The sequence below is a fragment of the Sinocyclocheilus rhinocerous genome, unplaced genomic scaffold (assembly GCF_001515625.1).
Source record: "Sinocyclocheilus rhinocerous isolate Xijiao unplaced genomic scaffold, SAMN03320098_v1.1 scaffold357, whole genome shotgun sequence".
Taxonomy (NCBI): domain Eukaryota; kingdom Metazoa; phylum Chordata; class Actinopteri; order Cypriniformes; family Cyprinidae; genus Sinocyclocheilus; species Sinocyclocheilus rhinocerous.
Window position 1 is genome coordinate 221,743 of NW_015649568.1, and position 15,552 is coordinate 237,294.

General features: G+C 35.8%; 2 protein-coding genes across 3 annotated transcripts in view; one reads left to right on the top strand and one right to left on the bottom strand.

Moving 5' to 3' along the window:
• Nucleotides 1-2,261: 2,261 nt before the first annotated feature.
• orc5 (origin recognition complex, subunit 5) lies at nucleotides 2,262-10,734 on the bottom strand. Of its 2 annotated transcripts, none has more exons than XM_016515506.1 (15): nucleotides 10,644-10,734; nucleotides 10,107-10,223; nucleotides 9,676-9,768; nucleotides 9,010-9,195; nucleotides 8,765-8,839; nucleotides 8,430-8,541; nucleotides 7,931-8,061; nucleotides 7,677-7,725; nucleotides 6,730-6,820; nucleotides 6,566-6,618; nucleotides 5,230-5,342; nucleotides 5,078-5,125; nucleotides 4,864-4,974; nucleotides 4,174-4,286; nucleotides 2,262-2,626 (listed from the first exon to the last, which is right to left on the bottom strand). In XM_016515506.1, the coding sequence occupies exons 1-15, from the start codon at nucleotides 10,689-10,691 to the stop codon at nucleotides 2,581-2,583; spliced, it is 1,386 nt and encodes a 461-aa protein (XP_016370992.1). In that variant the 5' UTR covers nucleotides 10,692-10,734; the 3' UTR covers nucleotides 2,262-2,580. The 2 variants fall into 2 exon arrangements, with proteins under 2 accessions (XP_016370992.1, XP_016370994.1); XM_016515508.1 differs by having other exon boundaries at nucleotides 10,586-10,691.
• Nucleotides 10,735-11,287: 553 nt separating this feature from the next.
• LOC107710661 (lipoma HMGIC fusion partner-like 3 protein) overlaps nucleotides 11,288-15,552 on the top strand; it is a 46,270-nt gene continuing 42,005 nt past the window's right edge. The window contains exons 1-2 of the mRNA XM_016515491.1: nucleotides 11,288-11,310; nucleotides 11,463-11,599. Of these exons, the coding sequence (XP_016370977.1) occupies nucleotides 11,288-11,310; nucleotides 11,463-11,599 (160 nt within the window). The remainder of the gene's footprint in view (nucleotides 11,311-11,462; nucleotides 11,600-15,552) is intronic.

Below are 15,552 nucleotides of genomic sequence, written 5' to 3' on the forward strand. Positions count from 1 at the left end.
CAAGAGATGAAATTGGTGTGGGACGTCCCACATCTAATAAACTGACTGTTTCCCAAAAACAGCCTTCTTGCTAAGCAGAAAGAGGCTTCATGGGAAAAGAATCAGTATGATGTGGACGTTTTATAGATTATACATTTATAGTTTTATTTTTGTTACTTTATTATTAACAAAAAAAAAGATGTAACATTTTTTAATATATATATATATATATTTATGCATCGTGTATTAGATGCCTCAGAGAAAGACATTTATAAATATTTGACTATTAAGTGGTTAACAAATACATTTGTTCAAAAGTTTGGGGCCCTCAAGACTGCATAACTGGATAAAAACACATTAAAAACAGTAATATTGTGCAATATTATTGCAATTTAAAATAACTTTTCTTTTTAATGTATTTTAAAATGCAATTTATTAATGTCAAATGTAATTTAGCCATGTCAAAGCTGAATTTTCAGCAGCTGCTCCTCCAGGCTCCAGTTATATTATCAATGTTGAAAAGTTAATTTGCTTAATATTTTTGTGGAAATTGGATTGCTATATATTTTTGAGAACGTACAAAAGAACAGCATTTATTAGAATTAGATTTTTTTTGTAACAATTTAAAAGTCTTAACTGTCACTTTAGATCGATTTAACGAGTCCTTGATCAATTAAAAAAAACAACAACTTTTGAACAAGTGTTTGTCCATTTTTGTAAGTTAATTTTTTTTAAATGAATGTTCAAGGGAAGGTATTTTTGATACTGTAAATGGTCACCATTTTTAATAATTTCATCTTTTTTTTTTTTACAGAATTTTAAATGATTCCCGTCTGATTTAGTCTCTCAATTAATAAAAAGTTTTTTTTTTTTTTTAAACTCATATTAATTGAATTTCAATTTAAATAATTTCTAGAATACACATTAGTTAAGATAGTTTTCGATTACGTATTCCACTGCATGTCAAACTCTTGTCAGGTCAGGAATGTTTACTTCTTTATAGATACAGTATGTGCATACTATATTTAATACTATTGCATATCATTTTAGTCTCTGCAGAAAGTGGCTTATTCTGCATTCGCATAGACATGTTATAAGGGTGCCTTCTGTTGTAGGACTACAGGACCTACTTTAAGCTTGTTAATGAACTGCTCATGCTTCCATTTGGACATTAAAAACCTAATAACTGACACTGGTGTAAGTTCATGCATGTATTAATTAACTGCCAACACCAAAATGACCCTTTGCCCTTGTGTCTCAAGCCCCTATCTTCTATTCAAACTACGTCAGTGTGTGAGAAAACACGAGTCACATTTGGAGCCTTTTTAACTGTGGTCCTTCAGTTTCTATGACAACCCCAATCTATTACCATGGAGACCTTGTGAGTCAGACGCAGCATCAGAAACCTCTGAAAAGCTGAATTAACAGACCGCAATACTAAAAACCTAAATTTCAATCACTTACACTCCATGGCACACACAGTTCCTTTCTCCCAGATCCTCATTTAGTCATTGTTCTGGGTTGTGTTAGTCTGCATTTGAGAGGGTGATTGGGATTCATGACAACTTTGCCGTCTTGTCGCAAAAGGATAAGGAGGCCAGTCCTCTGAGCTGAGCTACTCTTCTACAAAGGATCCAAATCACACAAAACATATTGCAATATAGATATCTCACTCATTTAAATGTGGCTGAATGGACATGTGCAGCTGTGGTATTACCATGAAGCCTGGGAGGGATGTTATGCCAGCCATCATGCTGCAAAAACACTGCATGAACACCAGCAGATGGGAATAAAGCCTAATAGATATAAATTAATTATTTAATACAATCAATTACTAGTAGAGCTTGTACTGGTTCTTAGCATAATACACTTAGAGCAGAGCACACATAAGAGCCCCTTCTTTTTAAAAAAAATACACATATTATGCACCAAACTGCTTTACCTTTTCTTTTCAAAGTTTGGGGTCAGTGAGATTTTTTTTACTAATATTTTTTACTATGCAAGAATGCATTAAATTGATCAAAAGTGACAGTAAAGACATTTATAATGTTACAAACGATTTCTATTTCACATAAATGCTGTTTTTTTTCTATTCATCAATGAGTAATGGTTGCTGGAAATTCAGCTTTGCCATCACTAGAATAGATTACATTTTTAAAACTATTAAAACAAGTTATTTTAAATAGTAATAATAGTTCACAATAACTATTTTTACTGTACTTTTGATCAAATAAATGCAGCCTTGGTGAGCATTATAGACTTCTTTCAAAAACATTTTTAAAAATTCATACCGACCCCAAACTTTTGAACGGTACAGTATGAAAAGTAAATAGGACCCATTATTGTAACAAACTATACAGTATTTATTAGACCAATAATAAGTTGTGTCACACATCAACACACCAAACCCATCAAATTTCCCTTTGAGGAAAGAGTCGCTTGTATAAACTGTGAGTGTTTTCCTATGGTGACATCTGATTGGACTAATAAATGCAGGAAGTTCCTGTAACATCTTTTATCCTGCAGTCTATTCACGTCCATAATTCCAAGTGATGTGATTTTGTCCGATTAGATGCCTGGTTCATATCCACTGCAAGAGGATCACAGGAAGTCGTACAGATACTTCACCACATCGAAGCCTACAGTTCTAGAATGAAAAGCAGATAAATAGTCAGCAAACTAGCACACAACCAAACTATTATATGTAGGGCTGGATATCGTTCAAACATTTTCGATATTGATACCGATACCTTGACTTCGATACCAGTTCCTGAAAGATACTTTTTCAATACCAATGTCATGAAATTAATTTTTACAAGATTACATTACACATTTCCTCATAAAACATTTTTTTTTTTCAGTTTGTTGAGGTTTTTACAGACTCAAAGACTCATCTCCTGAGCCACTGCACAAAGGAACAAAATGTAACCAACACAATTAATCAGTGCAAATAGTTTAAATAAAGTTCAAATAGATTTCAGTGCAAAATGAACAGTTTTAAGTCACTATGTGAGGTTCACTGCTGCATACTTAAGATCTTTAAATCGCTCAGCAGTTCTTCAAAAAAAAATTTCAGGAGACAGACAAGCCCTCTCTTCACTGATGATGTCCCCAGGACTAATGTCCCTAGGCTACATTTACACTAATGCGTTTTCATTTTAAAACAGAATCATCATTTCTATTCATTTTCCACTGATTTACGTGACTTGATGAGCATTAGTTGCTTCTAGCGCTGTCTGCTTGTGTTGTCTCTTCTGCGATCGCTGTACTGACTCAGAGGAAGCTCATTCGCTGCTCATCTGTCAATCATATTACGCATTCATAACCCGCCCTGTCTCCGATGACGAACGTGCGTTACACTTCCAGAAAAACATTTATAGGGATGAAACATGAAGCTAATAAACACACGATTAAGACAGTATATGATTTGTATGTTATTTTCATGGGATTCTGCCTATTTTCATAACAATACAGTGTGTTTACATGAGAAATGCTAAGCAGGTGTAGCGATTAGCTTGATATAAAAAGCTACAAATAACATATTTCTGCAACATTATATGACCAAAACCCATTATATCACAATCGGAAGTTATTACAAACACTCCATGGTGGTTCAAAGTGAGTTTTGAGTAAAAGCATTGTATACGTTTTATAAATTGTCTTCTGTAGCATGACGCTACAGTGTGAATGAATGGTCACGTAACATGGTTTCCTTCATGACCTGCCAGAGCCAATCACTGATTTAAGCACATAAAGCATGCTGCATGCTTATTGGCTCACTGACTTTGATGAGATTAACCCCTTAGGTATCAAAATCTGACACTCGATACTCGATGATATTGAGGCAATTTGGTCGGTGCCTAAAAAATATCGAACTCGATACCCAGCCCTAATTCTACTTGCACCTAAATGTAATCAAAGACACTGTTTATACCTGAAATTAACTCCATTTAGGTAATATGATCGCAAATGGTCAGAACCAAGTTCTTGCGTGAGGTAATGTGTATGGAGTAACGCATTAAAGTAGATAGTGACGTAAACACAAAATAAGATATCCTCCACTTGAAATCAGATCACAAGCAGTCACAGAAGATGCACGTTACTAACAGGTGTAAACAGTGATCTTTCTTGTCTGACCACTTGTGATTGGATCAGAAGACCGAGGGCCAAAAGGTCAAACAATCTCACACACACCTGGAGATCGCAAGAATGAAGTCCAGTGAAACTGAACATTTGTATTTGGGTGAGTCCAGCTGGTCATCATGCCCCACCTGAGAGAGAAGCTGCAGAGTAACTAGTGACGAAATCTGTAAGACAAAAAGCAAACAATGTATTTCATATGTATTATAATGATTTCATTATTGCCACCAATTTGTGTCCCATAGGAAACTTTATTAGAAAAGTTATTAAGATGTAAATGTCACACAATGAGTCACACAGGCAGTTAACCTTAAAAAACAATTATGCTTGCTTTCAAACAAGTTTTAAATTACACAAGCTCTTATAAAGAGCAATATCTAACCTATGAAATATTTTACAGCACAAAAAAAAAAAATCTCAAGATTCAAAATTTTATAGATTATTTTTAAAGGCCTTGAAGTCACAACTGTAAAATGGATAATTAGATATAAATAAAAATACTCTGTTAATTTATCAAGGAAAACTAATTACATTTTGACAAAATAATAAAAAAAAAAATAAAAAAAAAATAAAAAAAATTAAACACTGCCACCCAGTGTCCAAAATAATTTTCAAGATTTGCTTGTGCTACCACATTGAACATAAATCATGTCTTATTGCCTCGAATGAGCTAATTAAAATGAATGGCATAGTTTGTTATTATCTGAAACAATTATTTTCTCATCATTTGATCCATTAATTTACCTGTGAGAAGATACTGGCTGTAGGTGCAACTCTGCTATCAACCACACTGTAGAATATGGCCATCAGTCTGTCAAGAGGAAAAGGCTTCGGTCCCAACAGATGGTTACTAGTCTGCAGCAAAAAGACAAAATCAAAAGGAAAAAAAGATAGATTATATTAATAAACTTGCAGGAAGTACAGTGTTGAAAAATAAGCAACAGAAGCAACTTCTCACCTTCTCATGTTTCTTCAAGAAATTAGTCTTTCTTATTTTCCCGTGACTCTAAAGCAAAGACAAGCCTTTTTTTAGTGATCACATGATTCATAAAGACGCATTCATGAAAAGTCATGTGTAGACAACGAGAAGATCAGAAAGCTCTAATACACCTTGAGGAAGAAGCGGCGGTCTGTGCGGGCAGGGTTAAAGGACGCCAGGTATGCAGCAATCAGCAGAAACTTGGAGTAATACGGCAGCTCTATGTGAGCATGTGCTGATAAAACTACAGGAAGAGAAAAAAAACTCTCATTGGCTGATATTAGCAAAGGAAATGAATTTCCTTAAAAAAAGAAGATACAGATAAAATAAAAAACGAGTAAAGTCTAAAAATGACTGTTTAAAAACTGATTGTGTTTGCAATTAACATTTTTTTTTTAAATAAATTAATATTTCAATCTACCATTTAAGTAGATTTATATCTACTTCTATAAAAACTGTTGTAACATCACAGTTTAATTTTTAATTTTAGTTCATGCTTTAAGTATTATGGAGTATCAATTATCTAATGATTACTCCTGTGAAAAAGTAGTACTCTTTATCATACTTCTTAATGTAAAGTACTTATTACAGAAATATTAATTTGTGTATATACTCTGAATATATATTCAGTGACACTTATTTGCCCGCTATTTAAAATTAAATGAAAATGTATAATAGTTTAAATTCATTTCAAATGCAACTTTAGAGTGCTTTTTTGACCCACCTATATCTTTATATACAATTTCATAATTCTACTGTCCTTGAAATATGGGTAAAGTGTACTGCAGAACTGACAAGCATTTATAGTAAACTAAAATATACTTTCATGTCATTTCTATTGAAACCTGTGTGTAATGTACACATTTCTAATGATGAAAACACCATTTAGTACACTTAAAATATATTAATATAGAATGACATGACAGTTATTATAATCAAGAACTTTTAGTGTTGGGCGATAACCTTTTTATCATTTTACAGAATTACAAAGTGCACTTTAAGTATAATCAAGTGTAAGAAACAGTCATTAAAGTGTACTCTTTAAGTACACTTATGTGACCTTTCATTTAGTTAATATTCAATTATCAGCAAATACAGTTTTTGTTTTTTTTAATTATACTTTTAAGATTTGTGATGCAATAACACTTTTTTTTTTTTTTTTTTTCCATAAGAGTAGGGTTGTTCAAATCCCTAACCTTTAGTATGATAATAACAGCAACAATGCTGACGATACTGGCCTTAACAAACACACCACTATCAAATTATTGTGAAATATGACTCATCAGGCCAGCCCATCAGCTAATGTGTGGTTGATAAAAGTAGAAATCTTAGCAGTCTATCCTAGAAAAAGCACTGGACCCAATTTTTAGCAGCCCTATGCAATGCCAGCAGATGGTCCGTGAGGGCATGACCGAGGCCTCTGCTGGTCTGTCTGAACATGCAGAGTGTGTGTGTCTGTCTGTGTACCTCTGAGGGTCGTGGCCTCCTTCTCGTCCATCTGCTGCTGCTCCCATTGCACGCTGATTGCAGTAAACCAAAACACACAAACACTCAGCGACTGATGTGACACACAAATCAAGCACAATCTCAACCGTGAGCACTCTTCAGAAATCACACAGGCACTAACAGACCTGGACACCTCTCGGAGGTAAACCGTCTGCATGGCTCTCTGCAGATGGGGCTCAATGTTTTTCCATAACTTGTGAATATCACTCTCTTTGGCTGAAGGAAGCAAGAAAACATTTCAAACACTGTACTGACACAAAAAGAGGGAGTTTATTTTATTTAAAGGGACAGGTCGCTCAAAAATGACAATCAAGAAAGTTAATCAAAATCAAGCATTTCACATTTGGCGTGGCCCTCACACAAAACGCCATATGGATCAGGAAAACTGACAGACTACTTTAAAGAATTAGTTCACCCAAAAATGAAAATTTACTCACCCTTCCAAGATATAGATACATTTGTTTCTTCATCAGAACAGATATGGAGAAATGTAGCATTACATCACTTGCTCACCAGTGGATCCTCTGCAGTGAATGGGTGCCGTCAGAATGAGAGTCTAAACAGCTGATCAAAACATCACATTAATAATCCACAAGTAATTCACACGACTCCAGTCCATCAATTAACGAAGTGAAGTGAAAAGCTGCGTGTTTGTAAGAAACAAATCTATCAGTTTTGATGCGAGAAGACAACAAGGGACAGGCTTTTTCACTGGAGGAAGCGTTATTATGGATTATGGACTGGTATTTTGGCCAGAGGCGACGGTTTAAAGTTAAAACACCGCAATGCTGCATTTGTTCCTTAGAAATGCTCAGCTTCTGACTTCACGAGACATTATTTGAACTGGAGTCAATTGCTTGTGGATTACTGTGATGCTTTTATCAGCTGTTTGGTCTCTCATTCTGATGGCACCCATTCACTGCAGAGGATCAATTTGGTCAACATAATAAGAATACAGATTTCAGACAACATGAGGGTGAACAGATTATACAATTTTCATTTCTGGGTATACTAAGCCTTTAAATGGAAAGATTAAATGTAAGCATCACTCAGTAGTGTTTAAATATTTTACCTTCTCCTTTCTCCAGGGGTTCACAGAACTTGGAGAAATTCAGGGCAGCCTGTTTAAATTAAATTTTAAACAGTGTATTTTAGTATATTTAGCATTTTAGTACCACCTAATTTATTGTGTCTTTGTGAAGCTGGTGAAAAGCAAAAACACTTTCTACTGGTTCATGAGCACCTGCTACATCTTAAAAACTGCCACAAAATAACTGCTGTTTGTTGCTGTAGACTCAGGTAGCTTAAAGGCAAGTATGATCTCACCAGGTGCCTGAGCTCTCTTAGATCTCTGCATACTGAGAAGAAGACCCCCAGCAGGATGTTTATGTAGGAAGCGTAGAGCTCAGGTGTGTAAGATGGGTGATGATCCCAAGACAGAATCTGCACAAGCTCCACTGAGGGACCAGGAAAAAAATAAAAAGGATTTTAGACACATTTCATTCATCCATTCAAGTATTAAATATCCTTGGCCCTGTCTGCACCCAGTACTAACGCTCTCTCAGTTGAGAGCCTCTGATTGTGTTACTATATGTCGAAAAAGCTTAAAAAAGCCTAAAAGTGTTGACAAATGCACCAGAATTTTAATCTCATCACAAATGTGACATTTCCAGCGGAATAATCTTTGTTATATAAAACGTTGGGATATTGACAAATTTGATCTTCACTTATATTTACATGACCTCACTGTTCAGATCGTGCTACAATTATATCAAAATCTGTCATTTGATACCCATCTTTAACTCTGATGGTCTTACACTCTTACCTTTACTGTAGTCTGGAAAATGAAATAGCAGAGGTTCAAAGCAGCCAGTGTTGGGCCGAAACTTTTCCCACACAATTTCACTGAGCAAGATGACGGTCACATTATCATTTACCTGCCAAAGGGTGGAAAAAATGTTCAGTTAAGTCTAAAAATAACTCATCTCCAATGTATAACAATGACTATTAACAAAATAGTCTCTATAAAGTCTCAAGTCTCCACCAGAGGTCAGATAAAGAAGAATGAAGAAAAGAGAATTTGCTTATCAGACATAAGACTATATAAAGAACAGGTATTCTACTTGATGCAGTAAAACATTAGTTAAACTGAGCGCATACCAATTCCTGTAGGCGCAGAAGAGCAGGAAGCAGGCTGAAATCCATATCTCTCATGCGTTCAGCTCTGTCCAGAATCTACAGGGACATTATGTAACATTATGTCACATTAAGGCACATCTTTAATAAATATCTAAAAGCACAGACATAACATTCTGACAAAATTCCAAACATATTATTTCATCAATATTATACTACATATACGTATATACATACATACATACTACATATATGTAAAATAAACTCACTATATAGCGTGTCTGAGTGGCAGGTGAATTAGAGCTCATCTGTTTGTACAGTCGCACAAAATCTGACAAAGACGGGCAACGGGGAAGCAATGCTGCAGCATCGGGTCCAAAAAAGGCAGACAACACCTGGTGAAAGAGAAGCCCACTGGACACACACTCAACACAGTCCACTGACGCATGGGGGAGCTGAAACACACACACACACACACACACAAAACAACAAACACTACATGACTTTTAAAGCACTAGGCAGCATACACATGCCTACTTTGTAAATGGTTACAGAGGAAAACTAGTCATCATACACTACATGTCGACTAAAGATTCACACAGTTGTTTCAAACACAACAAACTCATGCAGAAACATGTGCCTTGTTTCTAGAAGTCACAAGACAAATGGAAATAATATATGTTTAATACATGTTTGATGTCCTCAGACTGGACAGATTCATAGTCTGGAGCTAATAAAGCTAGTCATTCACTATGAAATTTTCAGAGAAATCAGTCAAGTCTAACTGAAAAAAAAACTGGTTCTGAATTTGTGACTAGAGTGACTCCTTAAAACTGTAAATTGTGCCAAAGGTTGGGTAGTGCATTCCATAAATTAGCACTTTTACAGGTTTTATAAACCACAACTTTCCAAATACTCTGTTTTCATGATCTTACCTCCAGATCTTTCATGATGGAGAGCACCACATGACTCTTTCCTGTTGCTCTGTGGCCATAGATGAAGAATGAAGGATAACTGTATTGATCTGGCTGTTAACAGACATAGAAACCACAGTTCACATTAATTGCAGACATTTATAATTTAATATATTTAAAATATAATTTATTAATGTGAAGCTGAATTTTCATCAGCATCATTACTCCAGTCTTAAGTGTCACATGATCCTTCAGAAATCATTCTTAAATGCTGATTTATCATCAATATTGGGAACAGTTTTGCTGCTTAATATTTTTTTGGAACATGTGATATTTTTTTCGGGATTCTTTGATGAATAATATGTTAAAAAGAACAGCATTTATTCAAAATAGAAATCTTTTGTAACAATATGCGCTACCGTTCAAAAGATTGGGGTCAGTATTTAACTCACCTGTCCCATGAGTGACAGCAGTGACTTCAGCTGTGTCTCTCTGCATGGCAGTCTGTCAGCCAGAGAGCGCAGTGTGTCCTCAGGATAACCGGGACACTGCAGCGTTACAGACATTCTCTGATCATAATAAAACACCTGTATCAGTGTCATGTTAAAAAAGAACTAACTTACGTGTTGTAGTTTTTAGCATTAACGTTACAGCTGATAGAAAACGTGCTTGCGTTTGAAAAACAGTAACGTTAGTGACGTAAGGGGCGCAGAACGCACGGATCTTTAAACTTGATCTTAAACGCTTCCCTAAAAACGCTGAAAAGGACAGAAACCCGACGCACAGACATACATCTGATGCATATTCATAAGCAATTAATAACCAAAACTGCGAAAACACATTGTGAATATTTACACGTGTTCAAACCAACAGACCACTTCGTTAAACATGTCACTTTTCAATAAAAGCTTGTAAAAAACAATATAAATACCTATACTTGAGAAACGAACGGTTATATTTTTCCGTTTTTGAGGAACAGAGAACTTCACCTCAGTTTCCCCGCGCTGTTGACGAAGGACGTCACGAGTCCGCGTCATTTCCGGACAAGGGTCTGGGATTTGTAGTTCTTGATGTTTTAAATCCCAATGCCTTTGAATTTCATTTTTAAACGTTTAAAACCGAGAATCCATATTATCATCAGCTTGAAAGTCAAAAGAGACGCAGGTGAACTTAGATATAATTTTAGGGAATACATTTATTCTACAGGCACGCAAGCGTCTCTTCATCTGCTATGCGGACGGGAGTGACAGACGCAGACTGAATATTCGGGTGTGCCAGAAATCTGCGCTGTTCGCTCGAGCGCACTCCATCCCCGCGAGCGAGTCTCATCGCGATCAACACGCGCGGCATGAATCTCATCCCAGCGTGTATTTACTCAGGCGACATCACTGTGGTGGTCAGGTGTAATGTGTTTTATTGCTCGGAGATGTGCGCACAGGATTAAATCGGATGGAGCAGCGGTACGCCGTTAAGCCAGCAGCCGAGAGGAGAGCGATATTTGCGTTAAATCTGAGAAGAATGGAGACGCAAAATATGATGCAGTGCAAGTGTCGTCATCCGAACATCCGTTAATTCTGTTAAACGCAACAGCAAGATTTATCACGGAAAGTCCTTTATATCTTGTAATAGCCTCATGGAAACAGCCCTTTGGACTGTGTAAGGTATATTATTGTTTTTATATAAGTATATATATATATATATATATGTATATATATTAATAGATACATGTCTTTAATCTCTTAAGGTTTGAGTATTCGCAAACCATTTAAGTATTATTAATTTATTCGGGTTATCATTAAGTATTCTAGCGCCTTCAAAGCTGCGTCCTTCTTCATTGGGATGTCCATGGTGTTGGTCCTCTCCTGCATTGGCTCCTTCGCCTTCTTCTTCTTCTGCAGTACAGCCACTGTGTATAAGATCTGTGGGTGGATGCAGCTGGCAGCAGGTGAGTGAGTGACAGTGCATCCTTTGGAGGTTTCTCAATGCGTAGTGATGTACGAGTAGCTAAGAGCCAGGAGTTCAATATGAAAGGGTGGAAGTCAGAAAGACAATCTGTGAAGTCCAAACACAGACAGGCATATCTACTGATATTTGCAGTTGGCATATTCTAATATATATCTAATAAGTTTGTCATGGCACCATGAAAGAAAAAAAAACATTGTTATCATAGTACTTTAAACACCGTACCATTCAAAAGTTTGGGGCAATTTAAAAAAATAAATTAATTAATACTTATATTCAGCATGGATGCATTAAGTGATCAAAAGTGGAAGTAAAGACATTATATTGTGGCAAAATACTTTTTTTTTAGCACCAAATCATCATATTAAAATGATTTCTAAAAGATCATGTGACACTGAACACTGGACTAATGGCTGCTGGAAATTCAGCTTTGCCATCACAGGAATAAATTACATTATAAAATATATTCAAATAGAAAATAAATATATATTATTTCAATTTAATATAAAAAAAATGAAATTGAAATCATTTCAAATAACTTTTGAACATACATTTAAATTCTAAATACAAGGAGTATTTCAGTAGTAGTCTAACAATTTGTGGTCCAATTAAATTTTTTTACATATAAACCTCAGATTTTTAACGTTTTCTCAGGCGTTTGGACTTCACTGTAATATGTTATATATATATATATATATATATATATATATATATAAAATTATTTTTAAATAAGTGTATCCTATGTATTCTGACACGTGCATGGATGTCTCTGGGCTAAGCCCCGGATATCTAGTCACGTCCCTGTCATGGTATATATATATGTCCAAAAAGCAGTTTAAACTCGTAAAGTATAAGTGACAGTGCATCCTTTGGAGGTTTCTCAATGCGTAGTGATGTACGAGTAGCTAAGAGCCAGGAGTTCAATATGAAAGGGTGGAAGTCAGAAAGACAATCTGTGAAGTCCAAACACATACAGGCATATCTACTGATATTTGCAGTTGGCATATTCTAATATTTTTATAAGTTTGTCATGGCACCATGAAAGAAAAAAAAACATTGTTATCATAGTACTTTAAACATCGTACCATTCAAAAGTTTGGGGCAATTTAAAAAAATAAATAAATTAATACTTATATTCAGCATGGATGCATTAAGTGATCAAAAGTGGAAGTAAAGACATTATATTGTGGCAAAATACTTTTTTTTTAGCACCAAATCATCATATTAAAATGATTTCTAAAAGATCATGTGACACTGAACACTGGACTAATGGCTGCTGGAAATTCAGCTTTGCCATCACAGGAATAAATTACATTATAAAATATATTCAAATAGAAAATAAATATATATTATTTCAATTTAATATAAAAAAAATGAAATTGAAATCATTTCAAATAACTTTTGAACATACATTTAAATTCTAAATACAAGTTTTTGGGGTATTTTTCTTTTTTAATAAGACTAAACCGTTCCGATGTCATTATGTGGATGTGCAATTCCCTATCAAAGATTCCAACCATTAATTAAAATACTGTGTAATGAACCGCCATCCGTGTGATCTCTACTGAGTAGTCTTTTTGGTGCATCCCCCAAATGTGATGCTTGTAGAAAAACACTTAAATCAGAACCGCTAGCCATTCAGTGAATCCACAGTGGACAAGATTATATAAATAAATAAATCATGCATACCACTTTATTATCCTTAAATAAAACAGATGAGCATGATGAGAAAATTAGCTCAAGCATTGGATGTGTCTTTTTTTTCTTCTGTAAAAAAACAACAACTGCAGATAGGCGTAGTCAGTTTATTTTTCCCCAGCTGACCAATGCAGAATGTGTCCTTAAATATTATTAATAATAGATGCTTCTAGTAGTAGTTTTATGTTGTTTACTGGCCTCTGAAATTTGGGTTTAGTTGTGTTGTGCTCTGAAGGCTTGCATTTAATAGGAAGTAGAATCTATGAAATGAGCAGATGAGAGAGCTCAAGATGTGTGAACTGCATTTGTGCACAATGCTTTCATCTGAAGGCTTTGGCTTCAAAGGACTACATGAGTAGAGTCAGCAGTAAGAAGAACATACAGCATATCTCCCTGTATGCTAATATTTATTTCATTTTAACACTTCTTTTGGTTCTGTTTTTTTTCTCTTTTCCTGTTCATTTGTATTCTTGACAGAGTCTGAAGTGACTGACCACCCTCTCTGAATGTGTGTGTGTGTGTGTCTCTGGTGGACTGTGATCGGTTTTTGCTGTTGGAAGGGAGGGATGCACCACAAGAGAAAATGTTCTAAACATATCCAGCAAAAATTCTCAAAATGTTGAGCGCTCTGTAAACATTTCATATTTTCTCAGAGAGGAAAAAGACAGGGGTTGTCTATTTTTGTGCCTGGCCTCAGGGACTTCAGGTGAGTTTTGAAAGTAACTCACAGTTGTGGACGAATTACTGTCATAGGTGCCTTATTTGCAGCTGTCAGAGCAAAATGACACGATGTTCTTGCAAGCCTCTATATTACTTACATATTAATTAGCTGTTTATAGAGAACAGTTCTGTAAGCATTTACTCAACCTTATGTCATTCCAAATCCATATGATTTTTTTTTCCTTCTGTGAAACACAAAAGATGTTTAACAGAAAGTTCACTCAGCTCTTTCATACAATTAAAAAAAAATACAACAATCAAGGGCAGTCAAGCTTCAAAATACAAAAAAGTACTTTAAAAGCACATCGGCGGCCGCAGGACATCACTAGTTTCTCACACTGCGCTGGTGTGATCTTGGTCCACTCTTCTTCCACTCTCTTCCATAGTAACTGTAGTGGGTTTCTTAACCATAACTTTGTCGCTAAAGATTTTCCAGAGATTTTCAATCGGGTTTATATCAGGACTCTGGGCTGGCCATGCTCTTAGCTTCAAGGAACTGCTTTTCCTGTTTTGCAGTGTGACGGGGGCATTGTCTTGCATGAAAATTGCAGGCTGATTGGGAGATGCTTGCAGGGAAGGAACAGCATGTTGCTGAAGAAGTTTCTGATAAACAGTTGTATTCACTCTGCCATGTAGCTGTATAAGAGACCCAACTCCTGCTGCAGAAAACATCCCCCAAAGCATGACACTTCCTCCTTCACGTTTCACTGACTTCTTTACACACTTTGGGTTCAGTCCTTCCCCAGTTTGACGATGAACATAACGTTTCCCATCAGACCCAAATAAATTAAACTTGCACTCACTAAAGTGAACTTTAGACCAGTTCTCCTCTCTCCACACAACATGCTCCTCAGCAAAGGTGAGTCTAGCCTTTTGATTCTTTTTGCTCATGAGAGGCTTAGTAACTGCAGAGTATGCTTTCAGTCTGACATCTCTTAAACAGATCCTTACCCTGTTTAGCGTTCAGCTGGCAAGCAATTCCAGCTGCAGTGTTGAACCGATTCCCCATTGAGATTCTCTACATTATCCTGCCCTCTCATGCATTTGTCTTACGTGGACGACCAGCCTTTTTGGGGGACTTGAATGAATCGGTGTCATTGTAAAACTGCAATTTGCGAGAAATCACAGATTCGGAATGACCAACTTCTCTTGCAGTGGCTGAAAGGGTCATCCCTTTAGCCTTCATCTGGATAACCTCCTGTCGCAAGGTTTCGGTCACCTTAGAGCAGCCCGCAATTTTGCAATCTCAGTGAAAATTGGAGGAATGCTGCCAGTTAAATAGGGTTTGTCATATAATTAAGGAAATTAGCACCAGGTGCCAGATTAATACCAATAAATTGGAGGTATCTGTAAGTGTTCTCCAATTTTGATCAGAATTATTTTTCAAATATCTCATTTTAAGTTTTTTATACTGTGCTTCAGGATACAATTAATTTATGAAATTTGCTTAAAAAATTGCCCTTCTACTCCTGTTAGGATAACTTCAAATAGGACTAAGCAGTGACCTTGAAATGTAGA

What these genes read in the sequence shown, in the direction of transcription:
- orc5 (XM_016515506.1), bottom strand. Translation starts at nt 10,691, where the DNA reads ATGACGCGGACTCGTGACGTCCTTCGTCAACAGCGCGGGGAAACTGAG. An exon ending in AACAGCGCGGGGAAACTGAG is followed by an intron (nt 10,224 to 10,643) that starts GTGAAGTTCTCT and finishes TATTATGATCAG; the next exon opens with AGAATGTCTGTAACGCTGCA. An exon ending in TTCTGCGCCTACAGGAATTG is followed by an intron (nt 8,542 to 8,764) that starts GTATGCGCTCAG and finishes ACCCTTTGGCAG; the next exon opens with GTAAATGATAATGTGACCGT.